Source organism: Melospiza melodia, chromosome 3, assembly GCF_035770615.1.
Source record: "Melospiza melodia melodia isolate bMelMel2 chromosome 3, bMelMel2.pri, whole genome shotgun sequence".
Lineage (NCBI taxonomy): Eukaryota > Metazoa > Chordata > Aves > Passeriformes > Passerellidae > Melospiza > Melospiza melodia.
The window spans coordinates 5,138,342-5,157,621 of NC_086196.1; the positions used below are offsets into that span (position 1 = coordinate 5,138,342).

Here is a 19,280-nt window from a genome sequence, read left to right on the forward strand (position 1 = left end):
CAATATTTCTCCCATTTGACAGAACTTACTTAATTCCCAAAGCCTGCTGACACTGTCACATTTTACTCACTGTCATGATACTGACTTGTCTGTTTATCCTAGCTGCTGTTACCCACATTATTAGCTTTGCATTGTCATAGGTTATGCTTTGCAGGATCTTCTTATGCTTGACAAGAAAATGAATAATCTTTTTTCCTTGAACTACTACAACAAAGTTCCCTTTTCCCCTGTTAACCCTCCAAAACAAAAATGTTTAAACCTCTGAGAAACAGTTCCTATGTGGAATAGTAATCTTGATGTTTTCTCCTACAGGCATCTTGAAGGCTGCTATCTACACATTCCGCCTTCCCTCAAAGGCAGAAATGTCTTTCAGAAGTCTCATCTTCCTACAGAGGGGATCAGTGTAGGTCCTTTGAAAATGAAGTGTGTTAGAGCCTGCCCCTGAGGAGCTAAGTAGTGCTTGACAGTGCTTTAAAACAGGCAACTTACATTTTCCCAGTGTAACACTTTTCCCAACTGTTCCCCCTAAACTAAGCCTTCCACAAGGGAATGCAATAAGCAGAGCAGGAGCAGGCCACCCAGGGGCCCTCTTGAACAACACTATCATGATATCCTCTTTGCTGACCAATCCTCCCTTGAAGGATCCTGCCTGACAGCCTCTAACCACTTTTCCCTGTTTTCTTCTTCTTTCCTCATCTTAGAAGGCCATTGATACTTACACTTATTGGCCCCTGCTGGTAGTACATAAAACAATCATGTGGTTGCAGCTGATACTGCAGATGTCATAATTATTGTCAGTCTAACAAGAGATTCTAGTTTCAACGCAAAATTACCACAAAGAGAGAGCAGAGTCCAATCTAAGCCTAAGAAACAAATTTTTTGACTGTAGACAGACTGTGGGTGGCATGGCCTCCTTTTTATTCTTTATGATATAATAAATTTGGGTTAGGAACATATGCACATATAAATATTTTTTTCATTGTTCCAGCCTAGAAGACTGTTATGACTAAAGAAGTCATTAAATGTTTCAAGTCTGAAAACAGAGTTCTTGAAAAGAGAATGTGCTAAGTGAGAGTATTTGGAACTCTGGTCTCTCTTTTTGCTCACAACTAAAGAGCTTACATGACAAAAAACCATTTGGATGAAGTTGCTCATGGAGAACACTGTTCTACTTTTTGACTTCCTCACACTAAATCTCTGTTTTGTTGAAGACTATCTTATTATAGATTTTTTCCCCAGTATAATATTTTGAATTTTTGAGCTTTCACATTTTGAACTTCACAATAATATTCTGGCAGAAAGCTACAGGCTTCTGTGCCCAGTGCAAGCACAGAAGGCCTATGGATTCCTACAAACATCCCTTTTTAATAAGTATGTGGTATATTTTCAGATATGTTCTGAATCAGTAGTTTTTCTTGGATAGGTGCAAATAGTCTTGCACCTTACAGAAAGATGTTTCTTCCTCCCATAAAAAGACAACATGGAAATGTGGATTCAATATTATTAACATAGCAAGCTGAAAAAAATTAAAAGAGAAGAGGAAATCTAACCTTTCAGACCTTTGTTTTATATGGCACAGAGGAATAAAAGGACAAGCTCTCAACTGAAAATAAATCCTTGTCAAGTTACTTTTAAATCACCCTGATTAGTACAAATAGTCTTGACATATACTCTCCCCATACCGTCTATAGGGAATAGAAAGAAATATTGCCTCTGTTCAAACTCATAAATTTGTGGATTTTATGGTAGTACATTAGGTACTTAATATACAACAGAGAGATTACAGTCATTAGGTTAGATCATATTCTGTAATTACCATGTTTAGGTACTGCAGTTCCACACTGAACTCAAGTCAGGTTGGTGGAGACTCCTCCTGAAATGCCATGCTTCAGTTCCAGAGTCATCTTCTGGCTTTCTTGGCTTTGAGGGGAAAAAAATGTGCCAAACAAGGTTTGTAAAAGTCACTGTGACAGCTACCTGAGTCTGTTGAGAGGATGAAATCTTCTCGGGGTGGGTGTCTGGGCTATCCTGTTTATCTCAGGCTAATGGCAACATGCTGAAGGCCAACAGTGTTTGTGCATTGTGGTTTACTGTCACAGGATGTAAGAAAGGAGAGAAGGTGTCTTTTGCAGTCATACTGATCATGGTTCTTGGTTATTTTACCTTATCTAGGTGCTATGAGGGGAAGAAATTAACACATGTATAGCTCAAAAGAAAAGGAATTGGGTCCCAAAAGCTCAATGAGGCCCCAGAAATCCTCAGAAGAAGAACAGAAGGCCTTGGATACCGTAAATCTGTGCTATGTGAGTCAAGACCAAGAAGGCACATATTATATCATACTGGAGCTTTGGTAGAATCTGCCATGAGTAGGATTAAACAGCAACTTCTCCAGAGTGCTTACCAAAACAGCACAGCAAGAAATGATACCATCATTACTGCTTTCAACTATGTGCATATAAATGGTGTTTATTTATGATTTTTCAATTATCCTGACTTAACAGACAATACACCAAAACAAAACAAAAAATTATTGGGCCGGATGCAATGCAAACAATTGCTCATTTCAGAAGTCTGAGCCTCAGATTTCTGGATGCCAGAAAGTAAGTCTCAGCTTAAGTTTTCCATCTTTCTTACAATCGTTAGCAAACTCTCCCCAGTGCTCTGACAAGGATAAGTGGAGGAGCCTGAGCAGCTCTGACTGGGGAATTCTACACAGCAGCCTGGCTACATGATGTCTGGTACTAACAAGTATTAGCACCATTTTACTTTCACGAATGGAAAGAAATGAGTCCCGGAGGTGTTCTTAAAATATGGATGAATGCTAACTAAAACCAGATCCCTTCTGCGAAAGCGTTTGTGGGGCAGCGGGTTTGGGAGCGGTCGGGGAAGGCAGTGAGGGGGCTGCGGGCCTGGCCCGGCAGGGAGGGAGAGCTTGCCACGAGATGGCAGCAATGCCACGTCTGGCTCGGCATCCTGCCTGGCTCCGCTTTCCTAATTTTTTTTTTTTTTTTTTTTTTTTTTTTTTGAGTGAGAACCACAACGTTTTTACCTAAATACGAGCTTATTACAAAGTCAGCCTACCTCGTTCAGCGCCTATTCACCACCTTCATGCAACTTACAACGAGAAAACAACTTTGCATATTTCCCCCACGAAAGAAAACTTGTCGTAAGTGAATAATTACAACCTTGAAACTACCTTTCCAAAAGGGCTTGTGTTTCTGTCTTTCCTTCCTATGAGCCTTTGTCTTTTAATTACGGATATAGGTAAGCATTAATTATGGAGTCAGGCCCAGCATGCAGTGATGGTGACAATTCATACTGGATTGAAAGTCAGGGTTGGGCACGTTTTTGCCACCCGTTTGAAGGCAGGCCTGGCAAAGAAACCCTTGCTGGGATCATGGAGCATAGGGACCTGTGACATGACAACCTTGGATCACCGTTTCCTTTCCCTCGGGCTTAAGGAACCAACCTGCTCCAGGCTGGTGGTGGGGAAGCCTCTGGTGCATACTGCCATGTCATATTCTGATTGGTTTTTCTTTACTTTTGGAAAGGATTGTTAATGGCAGAAATTCCTCTTGGCAACAAGAGCTCTCGAGAATGGCAACATAAAGACAAAGCAGTGTTCTGCAAGGAGAAATTGGCTCGTCTCCTTCCTCTCAGAAACAACAGCTTGTTCTGATGAACAACTTAGAAGGAACGAGCAGGGCACATTTTGGACCTGAAAGCCTTCCCCTCTCCAGAGCGGGGACGAAAGCAGAGGGTAATTCCACCCAGGACGAGGGACCCCAGCACCCGCACCTCTCGCATGGGGCTGGCGGAGGCGAACCGCAGGCAGAGCTGGGGGACAGACAGGACACCGGGAAATCGCAGCAGAAGCCTCCCGGGCAGGTGTAGCCCTAGAGCCACTGCCCTTCTCCGCGCCGGGGGCACCGGGCCCGGGACAGCCATCGCTCCCCTGGGGCCGCTCGGCGGCGGCAGCAGCCGCCCGGGGAGGCCGTGCGGGGCGGGGGCGAGGCCGTGCGGGGCCGTCCGGCGGCGCGGAGAGGCTGCGGGCTGGGCGAGCTCCGGCTGCACAGCGCCGGCCGCTTCCCCTCTCCCTGGGAAGTGATGGTTGAGTCCGGCGGCGGCGGCGGCGGCTTCTCGTGTGGCTGGCAGCCGCTCCGCTGCGCTGCCTGCGCTACTCTCGCCGCGATCCCTCCCTCCCTCCCTCTTCTCTCCTTCTCCTCCTCCTCCTCCTCCTCCTCCCTCTCCTCCTCCTCTTCCTCGCACTCTCCGCATCCCTCTCCTCCCGACGCCGCCGCTGCCCGGCTCTCCCCGCCGGCGGCCGTGCATGCCTCGCCGCCCGCGGCCCCGGGCGTGCCTCCCCTCCCTCCCCGGGTGCCCTCCCTCCCCTGGGCGGGCGGCGGGCCGGCGGCGCCGGGGCTCCGCGGGCGCTGAGCGGCGCAGCCCCGCCGCGGCGCGGGACTGATGCTGTCTGTGAGCAGAGCGGAGCGAGCCGCCCGCGCAGTCCTGCAGGAGGCGCCGGGCGCTGCGCGGCGCTCGGGACCCGGACCGCTCCTCTCCGCCTCTCCTCGCCCTGTGGTGGTTGTTTGGCGCTGTCCTTAGCCCCGCTGCCGCTCGGAGGACACGGTCGCAGCCGAGAAGAGCCGCCGGGGGTTTTGTGTGAGAGTGTGTGTGTGTGTGGAATAACTGCAGACATGACTGCGTGGAGGAAATTCAAGTCTCTACTGGTTCTCTGCGCGGGGCTCCTCACTGCAGCTCAGGGTAAGATTCGGGTTTCTTGCATTGCATTCGTGTAGGCTGTGGTTACGGCACTCATAACCCCTCGGCTAAATCTCTGCCGCTCGGTTGAGCTCTCTCCCTCGCTTCGTTTCTGCGCCGGCAAACAGCAGGCTCCTCGAGCCCGGTCTCCCTTCTCCCTGCCTCCCACCTCCCGCCGGTGTTCCCCTAGGGCTCTGCTCCCGGCCGGTCACTTCCCCCGGGAGAAACCAGCCCCCTGGAGTTGGGCAGCAGCCGCTGCGACGCCGCGAGCGGAGCCGTGCGCATCCAGCCGCCTGGGCAGCGCCGGAGTTTGGGAACACTTCGCTCTCCGCGCACGCACGACCGGCACCCGCTGCCGTGTGAGGGACAATCCCCGGGCTGGCAAGTTTGGATCTCCCCTCCTCCCGCCTCCCCGGCTTTTGCCGTGCTCGAGGGGGAGCGCGGAGTGGGTGGTCGCGGAGAGCCGCCTCCGCCTGCTTTCAGCCGGCTCCGCTCCCCGCAAGTTGCGCGGAGGCGGGGATGCGGCGCCGGGGACACCTCCGCCAGCTGCCTGCCCGTGCCCCAGGGAAGAGGACTCCTCTCTGCTGGGCGTGCGGTGGAGAGAGTCTCCCCACCTCAGCTGGGTTTCTCCTTAAAATCAATGGGGGAGGGTGGAGAAACGAGGGGGTGACGGGGGAGAATTTGGTTACACAACTTCAGTGCTGGCCTCAGCCCCATTACTTTGCCTCATCGCTGGAGACAACAACTTCCCCATTATTCACTTCGCCTCTCATTAGCCCTGCGCTTTTTCATGCTGGGAGAGATGCGAGTCTGTGTGTGCGAGAGAGAGGGAGGGAGCGAGGCAGCTCGGAGCTGAGCACCTGTCCCCGATACAGCCTCTGTCATCTCCCACCTCGCTCCCGGTTGTTCTGCCTGCCTCCGGGATGACGGTTCCCCTTGCGGTTTGTACCGTCTGAGTCTCCCTTAACCCTTCCAAGGCGCTTTGCATCGTTCCCACCATTTTATTTTTCTCGCTGCTCTTTTCGGTGCGGGGGCGGCTGAAGAGGGGGGAGCAGGGCTACCGCGGCCCCCGGGTTGGCGGGCGAGGCTGGAGCCTTCCCCGTCCTGCGGGTGCCCACGGCCGGGTTCCCTCGCCCGCCTGGGCGGCACGGCAGGGTGCCTTCCCTCCCATCGCCTCCGGCCGTGATCTGCAGGAAGAGACGGTGGAAGGCCAGCCCGGGCCGCCGGGAACCGGGCAGGAGTCTTGCCGGGTCCGGAGGAGCGGCTGCGGCTCCACACCAGCCCGATAGCATCCCTCCTCTGCTCGGATCCTGCCGCTGCCGCGGTCCACCGGGCAACGCCACCCGGCTGCCTCTGTGGCAAGGGAGCGGGGCGAGAAAGGCGCCCGGCGCTCCTGGGCTGCGAATCCGCGGCTCGCGGGGATGGGGCTGTGCCCGGCAGCACACACAGCCCGCGGCGGGCGGGGGCTTCTCGGCGGGGCCGCCCCAGCCAAAGTTCCAGCCTGCCCCCCCCGAGCCCCGGTGCCTCCTGCCCCGGTGCCGCCCGCGCACCTGCCCGGCTCCCGGCGCTGCCCCGGGCACGGCCCGGCCCGGCGGGGAGGCAGCTCCGGTCCCTGGCGGGGCTGCCCCGGGCACGGCCCGGCCCGGCGGGGAGGGAGCTCCGGTCCCTGGCGGGGCTGCCCCGGGCACGGCCCGGCCCGGCGGGGAGGCAGCTCCGGTCCCTGGCGGGGCTGCCCCGACAGACGCTCCCGGGGCCGGACCGCGGGACGAGGGGCGGCTGCTGCCGCGGCCACGCCGCTCCCGGGGCGCGCCGACACCCGCGACTCATTTGTTAAATACACTGTAGCCCGTTATGTCGTTTGACATTTAAGTGTTTTCTTTTCATGGCTGACAGCACATACGAAAAGCTGGAGGCTGGATCATGGTTATTCAGCGACGATCCGACGTGTTTTGCTTACATACAAAGGCTTTGCCAGGAACGTTTGGGCACTGCCTCTGATGCTGCTCTGCAGAATGTAATTATACCTGCTTAATGTGAAGCAGCAACACACCCACTTAATGGCTAAAGACTGACTTAATATTGAAGTCAAACAACAGGTTGAAGGGGAGCCATCGGGGACAGTTGACATAATTCCTTCCCGTTTACCTTCCCAGGCAATTGAGCACAGGTATCTATATTTAGTCAAATGTAATCCTGAGGCTGAAATTACGTTAATGCTTCAGAGAGTGAAAAAACTCCTTCCTTAGTAACATAAAGACCCAGGGTTTCAGGAGCACATGAAATAATTTTAATTATTAGATTCTCAGAACTCTCTTTTGCCAGCCCCTTGCTATCAAATAATTTGGTCACTGTAAAAGGAAATCACCCAGGTTTTGCTTGGTTTGGGGATTTTATTAGCAAAAAAAGAAACAAGTGCTGAATTTCTGGAGGTGTTGCCACAGGCGTTCCCATATCTTTCAGTAAAATGACAGGTGGGTTGCTTTCCACAGTGTTCCTCGTTATGAAATGAAATGGAAACCCTTTGTTCCTGTGGAATTTTCTGTAACTTTTTTAAGGAACAAGTAAGGATGGAAATGTACATTCATTATCGTTCACTGTGGTAGACTTGAGGTGCAGTTCTACACATTTCTTTGGACTGATTTAATCTGATTGATGGACCTGAGTGTTTTGGAAAACATTTGGGGAATCCTTCCCTGCTCATTGTGCTTTAAGCATCAAGGGAAATTAGTATGGAGTCATTTAAAGGAACCGCTTTCCCAGAAGCTACCCTATCATAGCAATTATGCCTCAACAAGACAGACGGCAGGGTGTTCAGCTCTGCATGTTAAGATGGGCTTGTTTATAGAGCCATTTGCTAATTCTGATACGTTGTATTGTAACAAAAGCAAACATAAAGAACCCTATTGATTTTCTTGAAAGAAAAAACACATCAATATAAGTTCTGTAAAAAATCATAGTGGTATAGAACAAATAATAGATTTAGACTCAATTCAGACTAAAATTCAAGAAAAGAGTAAAAGACATTTCTGCTATGACATAAGGTCTGTGGACAGCCTATATTCCGTAGAACATATATTCAGTAGGAATACATGCTGCTTAGTACCTAGAGTTGTTCAGTACATGTTTTCAAGGTAATTTCCTGGACGTGTTTAGATAACCAAATACAGCACTTTCATTGCCAACTAATTGCCTCAAACTAAATGTACATAAGCAGGCTTGTGCAGAGATGCATCATCCAGATTAATGGAAATAACAAAGGGAAAACATTTCTGTTCTTAAATTAGATACAGACAGTAAAAGGACTCTCACATCTACAGCTCAGGATTTTGTTTTAAAAAAATAAATAAATCTCAAAACATTTTATGTACCTTCTGTTTCCTGCTATCACTTTGTCATAATAATTGCTATAACTACATCACACAAAGTTACCACTCTGTTTAAGGCCTATTCCTGTTGGACTGAGAGTGTTTGTCTCTTTTAAAGTCTTTTTTTTTCTCCAAAGTAGTGTTTTTTCAAACTGTGAGACTGGTCTCTCCAGAGAGGCTTCATTCTCTTCCAGAGAAGACTAAAGCAATTCTGAGGAAAATGAGCTGAAAAAAGGGAATTTTTAAAAGAAAATCAGTGCAAGGTATTGAACACCCAGCTGTAAAACCAAGTATTTGATGGATGCATTCTCCATCCCCTAGCTCAGTGAGGAATTTGCCCTAGAAAGGCATAGTAGACAATATCCAGCTCTGACCATGTAGTATTTTAAAGTAAAAATGCATTTACTTTTTGGTAAGATCTGTATCTGTACTAGTTTTTGCATTGAGATATGTATATGATGTCCTAAACTATGGGTAGGAATAGGAAACTTGGTAAGCTTGAATGTAGTGTAGTAGAGAGCATATAAATGCCACAAAGATTCCCCAAACACTCATTTTAGACTCTTGAACCCATAGTTGAGGTTGAATTACCACTGTCAACCAGTAAAGATTTTTCAGTTTCTCTGGTGTGTGTGTGTGTGTGTGGAACAGGATACTGGTGTGAGGAGCTGAAGATGGCTTACAGGCACATGAAGACATAAGCACAAATGGAACTTCAGGATGTATTGAAATCTGTGAGGCCACTTCAGCACCATCTCTGATTTGTATAGATCACCATTCTGCAAATTGTCTATACTGCAAATCTGTCTATTTTGCTGACTCTCACGCTCATGTCCCTTTATACAGGCATTGTCTGATTTTGATCAGAAAATGTTTTTTTTTTATTTGGAAAGGGCAGTTGTCATTTTTCCCCCTGCAGACTGCTTTTTCTATATAAATCCTTAATCTTATTTTTACTCATGGTGTGGTATTACTGTTACATATGCATTGATATCAGCAAATTTTAAAAAAGTCATCTATGCCACTTATGCCTCCACAGCATTTCCACAAATAAAAACTTTTCTCCAAACAAATTAAGAAAATCTGAAACTGTAAATATTTTCAGTTATACATTCAAGATTTACCATGCTCTATAGAAAGGCTGAAAAGCCTCAGGGACCACTGTTTTCAACTTTTTCAAGATATAATCCATGCACCATCACGTTAAACTCCTTCTTGTAACCTTTCCTTGGAGAAGTGGACTGCTTGATAGTGTCACAGTATAAAACCTCCAGTGGATTTAAAGATAAAATGTAATTTCATCTTGCTCAGATCCATGTTGAAGCCCGGTGTTTCTCTTTGGCCATGGTGACACTGTTGTGCTGGCAAACAGCTTTCTGTGCGAGCAGCCGCCAGGGGAGGCACTGAGGGAAGGGCAGTTGCTGCTTTAACTGTGCAATCCACTCAAGCAGTGGCACAAGTGTGAGACCTGGCCTCTAATTAAACTCCAGTGTGCAACTGGATTCAAGTCAGGGTCGCAGAATAAAAATCTGGCCTCTAGTTCTCCATATGGCTGCAAAATTAGCCATATTAGACTGAGATAAATTGGATGTTCTTCCAATTTTTGCAGTGAGCAAAGAATAAGAATCATATGGAAATTCTCCTAATGTGTATGAATCACTTTCTTTTACTTAGAAGTTTTACTTTTCTATGTCAGTTCTAATTGCCCTTAAACCATTTTTTATCAACCACAAACTTTTGAAATAGGGGAAAAATGGCATTAATGCCTGAGGAGAGCTGTGAGATATTTCTTTGTCCTGACACATCTTTGTTCTGGCTGGATGAAAGACTTCACTCCACTATATGACATTTCCATTGCATTTAAGAAAATCTACACTGTATTTGTTATAAGCATTTCTCAGAGGAATAGCTACTTATACAAGTAACTTGGATTATTGTTAGTGCTATATTGACACCCAAAGGCAACATATATCTGTTGTCTGCATTTAGTGACTGAATAGTAAATGCAGGCATGCAAGCACTCTTTCAAGAGAAATGCATCTTATTTTTAACAATAACCCTTACCTTCTCAGAGACAAGAACTTTTTCTGCATTTCTTTCTCATATGGAAAAAAAAAAGTAAAGAAAGTGATGGTGGTTTCTTGCCATTTTTATCTGGAGGGCAGTTTTATTTAAAGGACAAAGCAGGATTTAATCACTCTTACATTGCTGATGATTAATCAGAATATCATCAATGATCTGCTTTTAGCAACAAAAAAAAAAAAAAAAAAAAAAAAAAAAAAGAAAAAAATCACAAATTCTAGCAATTATAATAATGCTTTAATTTCCATAATAAAAATTAATCACAGTTTCTTACAGCTTTTTAATTCTTTAATTATGCATTTTAATGATAAATTCATGCATATTCTGAAATAGTGATTTGACTTCTTTCAGTTAAATTTCTTGTCTCATCCCTGTCCAGTAAAAGGCAACTTCAGGTCATTCTGAGAGCCCAATTCTGCTGCATTGGAAACTGAAATTTGTATTGATTTCTGAAATAGCTCAATTGGCTACTTTTGAACAGATTGCTACTTCAAATAATCCAGACAAAGTAGATATTGCAACTGAAGGGTAGAGTCAGACCTTGTTTAATTTGAGCTCTTGTGGAGAACTTCTGATAATGTTTGCACCCATGAATGACTTAAAAAAAGGAAAACTAGGTGAAACCTTGATAATATTAATATATTTATTATATGTAGAAGCAATTTGCTTATAAACAGTATCTCTGGTATCTCTGAGCATCTGACCTTTACCTTACTTCATTTTTTTTCTCTTTTTTTTCCTTTAAAGACATTAAGAACAATACACAGAGAAACCTAGTATCATTTTAGTCTCTGGATGTTTTATATCTGTCTTACAGTATCCTATGGATACTGAAGTACAGAATCAAGTTCCGTATTCATGTCTTTGTTGTTCAGTGGCTTTCCAAAAGAAACATTTGCAGCACTGCAGCTGACACAGACCTGAATAAATTACAATGAATAAAACTTTTTATGCAGTGTTTGTCTGCAAATTTGCATGAATATGGTCAGCATTTAAAAATTACATTTTGCAGTACTTGCTTCATGCCTTGTTTTCAATTGCAAGGCAACATTTTGGTTTTTTTTAATGCAATTTTGCCAAACATAAAGTTCTTCTTATTTTTTTATTTCTTTTTTTTCCTTGTTTGATAGTTTCCTTTCCTTCTTTTTCTTTTTCTCGTTCTTTTTCTTTTTCTTTTTCTTGTTCTTTTTCTCTTTTTTTTTCTCTTTTTTTTTCTCTTTTTCATTTTGTTTTTTCAGGTTTTTTTTTTTTTTTGCTAGAGAATAATTTCTAAACCATGCTTGAAGATTTTTATTGAAATGTTCTTATAATTTTGATGTTTGCGGCAAACCTTTGACATTTGTCACAGAGTAAATCTGTGTCTAGGGATATTTTTTTCCGCTTACCCATCCTATGAGTTGCAGATCAAATATAGCCATGATAGAATATTGCATAAATCATTGTTTACTTCCTTTGACCTGCCTTACTTGCCATATTGTGTTCACACATAAGCTCCCAAAGAACACAGGCATTCAAACTTTTATTTACTTACACTGGTGCTGAAACACAAGCAATTTACAGTGCACTGGGAACAAAAGTGCAGCCAGCCTTGCCCTGTACTTGGAAGTTGGGTTCAAAGGTGGACCTAAACACATTGGAGACCACAATGAGGTTGTTTTCTTTTTAAAATACTGGCCTAGCTGTAGCTTGGATTTATATTGCAGGAATATGCATCAGCTTGCAGAACCTGCCTTGCCCTGAACCTAGATAAAAAAAATGCAGGTGACTGGGAGGGCAAGAAAAAAAGGAAAGAAAGAATGACGTTCACACAACAGTGAAATGTCTGAAAAAGCCTCTTTGATAAAATAAAAAAAGCAATATTTAATTTCTTTTTAGACAAATTTTGCATGCTTCTGGCTGTGAAACAAATGGTCATGACAATTCACACTGTTCTCACTAATGTTTGTGGGATATCAATGCAGAAGCTGACTACATTCAAGTGACTAAGTGCATTATTTTAGCTTTGCCCCAGCAGTCAGATTCTCTATTGGTATCCTGCTGATGTTTCTTATAATACAGAGATTGTGTCATACCAACCATTTTTTGAGGGGGAGGGGGAAAAAATCTTAAAATTCACTTTCAGAACCTCAGTTCAATCAAACAACTGCTAATATCACAATGAGTGACCCTCTGCATTTGTAGATATTTCTCTTGAGAAATTAAATTGATTTTCTTTATCTTAGCACGTAAATATCCTCAGCACACATTTGGACCCATTGTTTGTAGTGGCTCTTACACTGAAGAATGTAGTGTTAATAGATCTTAAGAAGTCAACAGTGGCAGCAGGAGTAGCATTTTGATCATTAGCTGTACTCAATTATTTCTGTTTAGCTTTCCTGTGAAATCTATTGTGAAATTTAATTAACATAAAAGGAAGTGCAGAAATCTTCCTTTTTTTTTTCTTTCCTGGTACATAATGTAGTTAACTTGAAAGTAGTTGTAGGGAAAAAAAAAAAAAAGCATTCTGCTATGCAGAAATACGTAAATTAGACATAGACTCTGCTCATCAGTTTAGTAGTTTGGGTTGCTTTATATCAGATTTTAACTAGTTAGGACCTGATCTAAAGGTTGGGGAGCTCACAGAATTTAAAAAGTCTAATTAACCTTAAAAGGCTTTTTATCTTGCCCTTGTTATAGCCATATATCACACAGACAACTTAAATGAGGATACTAGAAAAAAATCTTATAGGATTAAAGGAAATTCAAACCCTTTGTTATGAAATTGGCCACAGAAATGCTGTTTAGACTCATAGAATGGTTTGGGTTGGAAAGAACCTTAACGATCACCTCATTCTACCTCCCCTGTCACGGGCAGGGACACCTTCCATTAGACCATGCTGCTTAAAACCCCATCCAGCCTGGCTTTGAACACTTTCAGGGATGGAATATCCACAGCTTCTCTGGGCAACCTGTTGCAGTGCCTGACCACCCTCACAGTCGAGAATTTCATCATAACGTCTGAGCTAAACCTTCTGTCCTTCAGTCTGAAGCCTTCCCCCTTGTTCTGTCACTACATGCTTTTGTGGAAAGCCCCTCACTGGCTTGCTTGTAGGCCCTCTTTAGGTACTGGAGGGTGCTCTAAGGTCTTCCTGGAGAGTTTTCTTCTTCAGGCTGAACAGCCCCAGCTCTCCCAGCCTGCCTCTGTAGGAGATGCGCTCCAGCCCTCTGACCATCTTCACGGCCTTCTCTGGACTTGCTCCAACAGGTGTATCAGTATATTACTGTGTCAGGGGCCCAGAGCTGGACACAGGGCTCCAGGTGAGGTCTCGTGAGAGGGACTAGAGGGGCAGAAGCACCTCCCTCCACCTGCTGGTCCCATTTCTTTCAATGCAGCTCTGGATATATTTGGCTTTCTGGGATGCAAGCACGCATTGCTGCGTCATTTGAACTTCTCATCCGCCAACACCTCCAAGTCCTTCTCCTAAGGGCTGCTCTCAATCAATTCTCTTTGCAACTTTGCCCTCAACTCCTGTGCAGTTGAGGCACAGGAGTTGAAGCAAATTAAATTTCATGAGGTTTGCACAGGCCCACCTCTCAAGCCTCTCCTGGTTGGATGTTGTCACTTCCCTCCAGCATGTAGTCTGCCCTGTAACTTGGTGTTGTTTGCTTAAAGATAAATGATGCCTCAAATTTTTTTGACCTATCTGAAATGTATCTCACTCCACTGGCTTTTACTGCTTATATAATTTATTTGGTTCTGAGGAAAGATTAACCTTTAATTGCTTTCTTTAGCAACATTTAGTAAACAGGCTGATAGCATGGAGATGATCTATGCAAACGGCAAAGAAGGATTTCTCCAACCCATGTTGCCATGACAATTTAGATTTTTCTTGTCAACTCCTGAGAAGCTTCAAAGTAATTTCTTTAAAGCAATGAATCAGGGGATATTTTGGAAATTGAAGTTGCTCTCTTTTTAAATTTAGTATCATTTAACACAGTAAGGGGCCTGACTCAAAAGATTGTAATATCTACAAACAAGAAATATTGCAAAAAATATAAAATCACGTAACTCTCTTTGCAGATCTCTGATAATTTATATCAGCTGTGAAGCTAACTTCAGATGCATTATCAAGTGACTTAGATTTTGTTTATTAACTATATGATAATAATAAATAGTTATCATAAAAATAAGAATGGATAATGAATAGTTGAGAGCCCAGCTTATACCTGTCATTTTGATCCTCAGGACAGTATTTTGAGGTAATTAGATTACAGAAGGATTAGAGAACAAACTTTTTTTTTAATAGTTACAATTATAACATTAGTTCAATGAATGAGAAATAAAATCAAAAGGCTGTTGTCTGCATATTTAAATTGCTATCCCAGATAAGTCCCCTGTACAATGTTATTAGTAATCAAACTGAACTTCCCTCTTGTTATTTGTTTTAATTGAAATAGACTGTTTTGAAAAAGAACTAAAACTAGTCCAAACTAATTTAATTTAATTTAATTCCTAAGAAATAAATTACTGCCTTAATGAGGTTTTTCTTAGGTTGCTGTTAACACTGATGAAAACATGGTAAATGGAAAGAAGATAATGTGAAATGCTGTTTCTGCTGGGAAAATACATTTCTCTGTATAGAAGACAAGAAAAGTAGCTCAGTAATGGTTTTCTTTTTGAAATGTTCCTGGCAGATGATGGTCACTGTGTTGGTGTAGTTTGTTTACCACTTTGCAATAGATTTGAGATGAGTCATATCACATTAGAAGGAAAATTGAGAAGTTGTTTTGTCAAAGTGAATTCTGTTTTCCTTTTTTGTCATATATACTCAAATTACTAGCTCTCTTTAAACAGAGACACCTAATTGATTTTTATAAGTGCTTATTCTTGTTGTGTCCATAAATCTGAGTTCCTTTTGTTAGAAATGGTAAATGCAAACATATCCTTTCTATACGTGGAATAAGGTGACTGAGCTGGAGTCTTCTGTCAGTTCACCTCATGCATCTCCTTTACACTATTTTAGTTTCTTGCTAGCTTGAACCACAGCAATTTTAACATCTACAAGCACAGTTGTTTTTCTCAAGCTTTTCTATCCTCTTGCCTTCAGAATGGGAGCTGACTGAATAAGGACTATAGGATAGATTCTCAAGATTTCTCTTTTATAGAGATTTTTATTTCTGTCTTAATTCCTTACTGAATTTGTTAGTCCACTTTACTGGTAATGCGTTTCAGTTTATCCACAGAGTTAGGAAAAATGATACATATCAGAATATTTGGTAAAGGAACAAACGGATGGAGTGTGAATGGAGTACTTATGATACATAAGATGCTAGGCATTCAGAAGGAAAAGTAACCTTTTTCAAAAACATTTGATGGAAGAGAAGATTCATTTCTTGAATAATAGAATATGGGCATGCTGAACAATAAAATGTGTGTGAGCTCAAGTTTTAGCACTAAGTTTAAGGATGCTGCAAAGAGGGCAGAAGGTAGTGTTTGCAGTCAAGATTGTTGTGCCAAATACCTGCAGTTACCACTGCCATAAGAGAAAACTGCAGATCTCAGCACTTCTGAACATAAAGAAATTTGTGCTGTACTTAACTATTACACTTGAGAATCTTCAGAAACTGAACACAATAGAGTGCTGTAAAGGGAATGAGTAGAAAATTATATTAAGCATTTACTACTATTATCTCCTAGGTAGTATCTGAATTAAGCAAAGTTTCCAAATCTATCAGTGTTGTGTTATTGTTTTAGGAAGAAGAATTCCTCAAGGGAAGTTGAAATTTTTCTTTAAAGCTGCTGGACTTAAGTAATTCTGTTTATTAAAACAACAACCATGACAGAAAAAAACAACCAAAAAAAAAACCCCTAAACAAATGAACAACCAACCCGGATCTGATGTAGCCTGGAACAAAACATTTTTGATTACAAAGCAAACACAAATCAGAATTTGGAGTGAAGTGGACTCAAACATTACTGTCTATACTACATAATGGAGACTGTAGTCTGTGGCCATAACTAAAAACAATCAGTTCCACCTCCACTTATATTTCCTCTATGAGTATTCATCATTTTTACATTTATCCTCCATTGATGGTAACTAAGTACAGTTCCTGGTGGCTCCAGTTTTCTTTCTAAAAACAGGCTGCTTGTAAGTGATGGGCAGGTTCTGGTAGAAGAAAAGCGTCTACCCAGTTTTACCATTTTGGAATATGTACTAAACTTTTGATATTGTGCATCACTCTGCAGACCATACTTGCAGAATGGATATGTTTGTTTAAATATTTTGAATGTGCTTTGTCACTGTATTGGTTTTGTGCGGCCAGATTTTGGTAGTTGGGATGCTACAGGAGTGGCTTTTGTGAGAAGTTTCCAGAAGCTTCTCCCAGTAGAGCCAATCCTAGCTGGTTTCAAGAGGGATCCACTGCTGGCCAAAGCTGAGGCTGCCAGCAACAGTGGTAGAGCCTCTGAGAGGACATAGTTAAGAAGAGAGAAATAACCTGTGCAATGGCAACTACAGCTGGGAGAGAGCAGTGAGAATGTGGGAGAGGAACAACTGCAGGCACCCAAATCACTGAAGAAGGAAGGGTAGGAAGTGCTCCAGGTGCCAGAGATTCCTCTGCACCGTGTGGCGTAGACCATGGTGAAGCCCATGGAGGTACATGAGGGAGCAGGGAGGAGTGGGTAGATGCCTGAAGCAGGCTGTGACCCTGTTGGAAGCTCACACTGGAGCAGGCTTCTGGAAGAATCTGTGGAGCCAAGGAAAGAGTAGCCCACACTGGAGCAGGTTTGCTGGCAGGACTTTTGATCCCACAGGGGACCCGCGCTGGAGCCGTCGGTTCTTTAAGGACTGCACCCTGTGGAAGGGACCCATTCTGGAGCAGTTTGTGAAGAAGTGCAGCTCATGGGAAGGACTCATATTGGAGAAGTTTATGGAGGACTGTTGCCTGTGGGATGAATCACAAGGTGGAGCAGGGGAAGAGTGTGAGTCCTCCTCCTGAGGAGGAAGGAACAGCAAAGACTAATCTCTGATGAACTGACTGTAATCCCCATTCCCTGTCCACCTGTATCATTAGGGGGAGGAGGTAAAGAAAATATCAGGGTGAATTTGTGCTCTAAGAAAAGGGAAGGGTTGGAGGAAGGTATTTTGGGAGTTGGGTTTATTTCTCATTATCCTACTCTGATTTGATTGTTAATAAATTAAGCTCAATTCCCCGAATGGATTCTGTTTTGCCTATGACAGTAACTGGAGAGTGAGCTCTGCATGTCCTTATCTTAATCTATGAACCTTTCATTATTTTTCTACCTGGTGTCCAAATGAGGATGGGAGCGATAGAGCAGCTTTGGTGGGAACCCCCTTCCAGCCAGGGCCAACCTGGTGCAGTCACATAACACTGGAACTTGCAGGTATGACTGTATGTTATCAGAAGCAGTTTTGCACTGTCTCATCAGCAGTTTGCAGCTCAGATACACTCAGTTATGCTGCTGTTGTCTTAGATGTTGTCCAAAATGTGCACAAGAATCAGGTCCCCTGAGGGTAAAAACTCAATTTAAAAAAACCCCTGCTCTTTGATTCTAGAAGGATAATGCACTGCCCAATGTAAAAGAATGAGTCGTTGTGGTGACAGACTGTGTCAGGTGAAAGATGAGCATTCAGCATAGAGAGACAATGTAAATCATTCTTATATTTCATTGACATATTCCTCAATAGTGTCACTGACGAAGATAAGATATTAAAAAAAAAAGCTACATGTGAAAAAATATGACAGCATTTAATGGGATTATCAGTCAGGACTAATCTACTTTTTTAAATCAATACTGCTCTTGTCATTTGCCCTCTTCCACTAATTTTTTTCTATGATATTTTGTCTATGATTACATTTATTCTTGAAATCTATTAGGCAGTGATTTATTAATTTGCATTATAGAATATCTCAGAGTATAGGGACCCATGATACAAAGGACTATATGGACATAGAAAAATAAAATGGACAATGTGGACAACATTGTGACAGAAAATTCAAGTCTGGGAAATGTTATTTCTTGTATGACAAGTATTAAACAAAACTCCTTATCTTCTGAAACTTAGGCCACAGGAGCTTCATACTGCCCTATATTTTGCAGATGACAGAGCTCAGATTAGTTTCCTTGTAACCATCAATCATTATTCTTTTTTTTTTTTTCTGATTTCCATTTCTGGCATTTACTTTACTGGAGAGCCGTGCATAATCAACTTCCCTTTTTGCCACCAGTAACACACGAACACTAATGTAGTCCTACTAAGTAGAACTTTCAGTGTGTCTCAAAACTTGAAGCATCTGCTGGCAGTAGTCCTCTGTGGAAGTTCTGGTGCTACTGCTGTGAAGGTCTGATGTGGTCTCTAAAAAAAATGGGCATGGTAGTTCAGCTGCCAGGCTGATCCAGGCTTTATGCTGACATGCTGAAAACCACAGTTTTCATCTTGTAGGACTGGCAGGGCTGGAACTATCAGTTTTGCATAATTAAACACTATTTATTTTTCTTCTTCCCTAACTGTTTTTTTTTTTAAACTTTCCTTTTGAAGAGCTTATCTTTGTTGTTCTAGTCACTCTATTATTTCCTCTTTTGCTGAAGGAGTATAAGATAACTTCTTATTCCCCAACATGTTGTTTAACATCCTCAAGGAAGAAAATGCCCAGGGTCTAGTCTGTGGTGACTCCTGCACTGGGGGCAACCAGTACAAAGGCTGAAGATGGGCACAGGGCACTCTTAAGACCTGAAGAATTAAGTCAGGGAAATAAAATGTACCCAGATTTTGTGTGCATCCTATGAATTTGGCTAAGTTTCTGTCTTCATGTATTTAAAAATGTAAAAAGTGTCACATCAAATCAGACCAGAATAACTTCTCTCTGACAATGGCCATTAGCAAATGCATAGGAAAAAAAATTGCAGGAAGAAAGATATAAGACAGGCTTATATTTTAGCAGCCTCTGGCCAGTTTAGAGAACTCTTAGCCAGAGGTTGCATCTATGTTCAACATCCATCAACAAATTTAACCTTCATGAATCTGTTCTTGACCCTATTCATGATTCAGACTACCACACTATTTTCTG

The 19,280-nt window shown here is 43.2% G+C and overlaps 1 protein-coding gene across 2 annotated transcripts in view; it reads left to right on the plus strand.

The window, feature by feature from the left end:
* The first annotated feature begins 4,470 nt into the window (after window positions 1–4,470).
* Window positions 4,471–19,280, plus strand: part of CSMD1 (CUB and Sushi multiple domains 1) — a 1,060,835-nt gene continuing 1,046,025 nt past the window's right edge. The window contains exon 1 of one of the 2 annotated variants that reach the window (XM_063150718.1): window positions 4,471–4,764. In XM_063150718.1, coding sequence (XP_063006788.1) covers window positions 4,698–4,764 — 67 coding nt within the window. In that variant the 5' untranslated portion in view covers window positions 4,471–4,697. The remainder of the gene's footprint in view (window positions 4,765–19,280) is intronic. The other variant, XM_063150717.1, reaches the window with a different exon arrangement.